We start from the raw sequence: 5,035 nt of genomic DNA, 5'->3' as shown, positions 1-5,035 counted from the left end.
CTGACCCTGAAGAAGCCGATCAAGTACAGGTCATACTTGATCAGCTTCTTCCCCAACCACTGCAGTCCGGTGACAGCTCAGAGACTGGAAGTGACTAGATGCACATTGCTTTCCGTTTGATTGGGTGCAGAGATGATCAACGAATGGATGTTCATTGATTGTGCTCCCTGCTGACATTGGACACGCCAGTTCTGCGCCTGCATGAGGGGTTGCTGAGCCCCGGATACATGGGGGGGGGGGAGTGGGGAGTTGAGGGAGGCAGCACCTTGGGGGGTGTAGCAGTGTCCAGCTGGCTGTATCAAAATCACTTCTACCAGAAAGATGACAGTTTGCTTGTTCGATGTGTTTAAAGTGGAACTTTACCCGCCAATTTAATGTCTACCAAAACAATTATTTTTAAGGCATGGCAACTATCAAGGTTGTGTGCTTATTTCAGCTCTCAACTGAACTTTCAAGCCTTCCAATGGCTGGTGTCCTAGCTAATCACATGTGCAGTACCATGACAACTGCAACCCATATAGAGGCCAAGATGGCGCCTTCCTTGGCTGTAAGGGATAAGAGGTTGTAGCTCCACTTTCAAAGCCCGTGCTACCATTAATGTAAGGTTTACATTATTGGCAGCGAAACAAGAAGCCGCTTTTACATGAACCTCACTTATCTTACAGATGGACGGGACTCTGGACACATGGACAAATCCGATAATGTACCAAAGTGGATTCACTCCTGGATCAGTCATAATGAAGAGATATTGTGTTCACCGGAAGCTGGGGAGCGGCTCCTTCGCCACTACGTACCTGGTGACAGATGCAAAGGATGCTGAGGCTCAGTAAGTCCTATTCTGTGTGCACAGAGTATGATGGAATAATGAAGCATTTAAAGGACAACTCCTCCAAATACAGGAGTCTAAATACACAGATGAGATACATATATGGGAGCTTTTGTACCTGCCAAATTGTATTTCTGTCCATCCAGTCCTGAACAATTTCCTATGTGCCGCAAGCAGTGACCAGAATTTTCCAGTTGCTGAAAGACTCCGGTCACCACTTATGGTGTGAATGAGCCCCTTCCTGTCCCAGAGACACGGCTGTCCCTCATTGGGTCACGCTGGGGGGCGGCAAGCCCGTTCTTAGCAACTTGTGATGCTCTGGGTGGTGTGACACCTAGCTCACTGACGTCACTGGTTGCCAGGAGCTGAGCGAGATGCTATAGCTGGCATCCCACCCAGCTCCTGACAACCAGGTGAGCTGGGCGGGATGAAGTGCACATGAATCTCCCCAGAACATCCACCTCGAGCTTCCGGCACCAATCACCCCTTCCCGGTACGTGCACAGAGAGTAACTAACTAACCCCCCCCGTCGGAGACATGTATCACGAGTACCCCTTAAACCCGCACACACACCCAACCCGGCCTCAGGCAGCAACACTTTTAGGGGCCCAGAAATACCAAAGGGAGAGGAAGTCTCTATAAAGAAAGTGGAATTCCCCCACTGGAACAGGTGTCCCCACTGCAAGACTAGCCCTCACCTCCTGCTATGGTGACAACAACAAGTTTGGGATTTCCCCTTACCTTGTGTCACAGTGATAATGGTCTCCTGGGCATGGACGAAAAAATGAAACTCCTGCGCAGCAGTAAAAACTGCCGGGGGTTCTAATCCTTCCTTCCTATTCCATCAAAAACAATTTGGGCGACACGTTATTTTTAATTTATAAAGCGCCAACAATGTACATATTGCAATCAGTGCCTGCCCTAAGGAGCTTACAATCCAAGGTCCCAATATCATATGTAAATAGATTTTTTCCTTTGTACATTGGAGGTAATGCCCTGAGGTCAGTTCTGCTGCGTGCATTGGTTCAGGGTTAGTTCACACCATAAGCAGTGTGTTCCGGTCCGAATCGGGCTGGAACGTACTGCCCGCATTGCGGTCGCCTGCACGGGACCGCAAGGCACATTGTGTCTGCAGTGCGTTCCGGTGCAATCAAAATAGTGCTTGAGGGAGACCCGCCACGCCCCCTCCAGCCCGACAAAAAAAAGTGAGCCGGCCGCGATGCAGTGCGCTCCGGCCAGACTCGGACCAGAAGCAACTGCCTATGGTGTGAACTAACCGTAAGAGTTCATTATATATACATTATATACGCCAATGACGGGCCACATACGCGTACAACCTCCCACATTGTGTGCGTCACATTGCTCCTAGTCATGTATAGCGTTGCTCATTGAAAGGACATCACAAATCATTCATTTTAGGCTATTGTTACAAAGACATCAGCACTTCGTTCTGTGGAAATAGATGCAAAAAAAAAGAGTTTTTAGATGTATTAGGTTTATTGTATGTAATGTAATACTGCATTTTGGCCACTAGATGGCGGTGAGGACCATAGGAGCTAAGGATTTATTTATTGTGCTCCCTGGCTCCATCTAGTGGCCATAATGCAGTATTGCATGGCATTCAACCTGAAAAGAACATCTAAGAACATTCGTTTTTGCGTCTCTTCTAACAGAATGAACATTTAGAAAGATTGGGGGGCGAATGGCTTTGCTAATTGTTTATAAATAGACCCATTTGTGTCAATTGACCATAACAACGATTATTTATTTTGCTTGTTATTACTAAACCAGAAATGCTCAACATGTTTAAAGAGGCACTGTCACTTTGCCCAATTAGGGTGTGTTTCTAAAGAGCCCTCCCCATGCCCTTGTTGTAGTCACATTTACAGTGAACCTGCAACAGCTTGCCTTCTGCCTTTACTGCAATTGGACAGAAAACCTGGTGATTCCGGGTAAGGGGACCATGTGACCTCCAGCCATTGTCAGCACATATGTCTAGCTGCCAATCTGCTGCTGATGGAGGGGGTAACGTCACCGCTCCCCCAACCCCCTACACAGGGGATTCATTGCAGTGGAGGCAGGAGCAGGGTGGCTGGTAATGAGTATACGTTGGGTTGGGTGGAGGCTTTAGAAATCACGCTAATGGGCAAAGTGACAGCGCCTTTTAAAGATGGGCCCCTTTATGATAGGAATTGTGTTCTATGTATCAGTTTCTCTTACAGTCCCCCCTAAAATGTGTTGTTATGAACACTCCATGTCCTTTTAAATTGTATCAGATTTATCATTGGCTACAATCTTATTCTTCTGTTCTGACTATATTGGAAGCAGCGGAAGTTCCCCATGAAGCTGTGGGAGAGTCTCTTTTCCCAGAGCTGAATACGTTCCTGTCTTCTGTAAGCCGTCATACGCTCTATTGTCTCCCTGCGCTCTAACAGTTGCTGTGATGCAATTCCCTATTGTCTGAAAGTATTATGTAACCGCTCAGCCGTATGACTTGTGAGCTATGAAGAACCAGTCTCTCAGCTACATACAGCGTGACTGGATCCCAATGGGCCTCCTGGTGTATGTCTTAGGGCAAAAAAATATCCGGTTTAATTGTTCCTGGAAAGCAGAGAATTTACAGAATATGCTGCAATGATCAGTACAAAAAATTCCTTAAAGAGAACCTGTCAAATTACATTGCAGGCAAAAGAACAGAAACGGTATTTTAAATGCTTACTTGCAACGCTTTTCCTTTCCATAAATAATTATTTGTTGACTTCCAATGTGCCATAGAACTTGCTCAAGAATGTGACTACTCCAGCATGAGTCTATTCCCTAGCACAGCCCCCTCCATCTTTGGATGTCATAGCCTTCTCCTTTTCTAGGAGTGTCTAATTATTGTCTGTGCTAGCCCAGCTCCTCTACTACCCTGCTACATAAAATTTTATGAAGCTGCCAGGAAAGGACCGTAAGGGGAATACTATAAAGAGCCACTTGTGTTCTGGGGCTTCTGACAACACATCCAAGATGGTGGAGCCCAGCAGAAGTCTCGGGTCTTTTAGATATCTACACAAGGGCGGCTTTTACAGGTAAATGAAACGCCTAAAAAACATGAAATGCACATGTGATCTAATGGGAGGATTTTTGTTGAAATGAATGGTCTGGCCACAGGTTATATTTAGAGAGACACTCAATATATAGGGAAAGATTGACCACTTCCTGTCAGCGTGACGCACATATGTGTCAGCACAGCGGGTGGGCTTTATATACAGAGATCTGCATCCAGCGGCCCAATGTTGAGTGCTGATAGTGTACTCACCTGCATGCGCCCAGCACAGTGATCAGGCTTTCAATGACAGCTTCAGTTCACCGTTTATGATCGCAAGTCGGTGGGATGGGCTCCCAATCATGTGACTGCTGTGACAGCCAATCCCAGCTCATAATAGAAGTCACCATCGCCAGCACTCGATGATGTGTGCAAGTAAAACACCTTTTTTTAAATCGTCACATGCGTCAAACAGCCAACGTTTCGGGGCCACGCAGGGTCCCTTCTTCTGGGCGACATAGTGTCACTTCTTGCACACATCATCGAGTGCTGGTCACCATTATGCTGGTGCTGGTCACCATTATGCTGGTGCTGGTCACCATTCTATTATGGACTTATCTGACACAGCACCATCCGTGTTGTCACTTCAAGCACCAACCTTTCCTTCGAGGTCTGTACGCTGTGTGGAGTGCAGGTGAGTTCATATTATTGAGCCAATCGCAGCTAACGCATGATCGGGAAGTCTACCTCCCGTCATTCAGAACTCCTTCAAAGGGTCTTCTCTTTCCCGCAAAGCTAGAGCCGCCACTAAAATCTTCAGCATCCAACACTTTCAGGTGTGTTTGATGCCTATATCTTACTGCTGCCACCCCCCCACTTGCTATATCACTAGGGTGTCCCTTTACCGAATGATTCTGATGATTTTGCATAATGAAGCCTCTCTTTAACCCCTTCCCAGCTGGCGGCTTTCATTTCCAGCTCTCACTGACATTCAGGAACCAGAGTGGTTCCCAATCATGTCATCACTATGTCAGCTATGGCATTATGATCCCCTGCATGCTGTAAGTTTCATTGAAAAAAAAAATAAGACTTCCATCTGCAAATGGCACTGCAGATGTCACTACAGCCCGAAGCAGGCAGCGTGAATATGTTGAAAATTGTAATTGTTAGATACAATTACA

The 5,035-nt window shown here is 46.6% G+C and overlaps 1 protein-coding gene across 1 annotated transcript in view; it reads left to right on the top strand.

The window, feature by feature from the left end:
• Nucleotides 1-529: 529 nt before the first annotated feature.
• The window catches only part of LOC108787703, a 188,067-nt gene continuing 183,561 nt past the window's right edge, over nucleotides 530-5,035 (top strand). Inside the window, exons 1-2 of the mRNA XM_018557315.1 lie at nucleotides 530-547; nucleotides 666-826. Of these exons, the coding sequence (XP_018412817.1) occupies nucleotides 530-547; nucleotides 666-826 (179 nt within the window). The remainder of the gene's footprint in view (nucleotides 548-665; nucleotides 827-5,035) is intronic.

Source organism: Nanorana parkeri, unplaced genomic scaffold (genome assembly GCF_000935625.1).
Source record: "Nanorana parkeri isolate BGI_ZX_2015 unplaced genomic scaffold, ASM93562v1 scaffold280, whole genome shotgun sequence".
In the NCBI taxonomy this organism is placed as follows: domain Eukaryota; kingdom Metazoa; phylum Chordata; class Amphibia; order Anura; family Dicroglossidae; genus Nanorana; species Nanorana parkeri.
The sequence above is the reverse complement of the archived record's forward strand: the minus strand, read 5'-3'. Positions and strand labels throughout refer to the sequence as shown.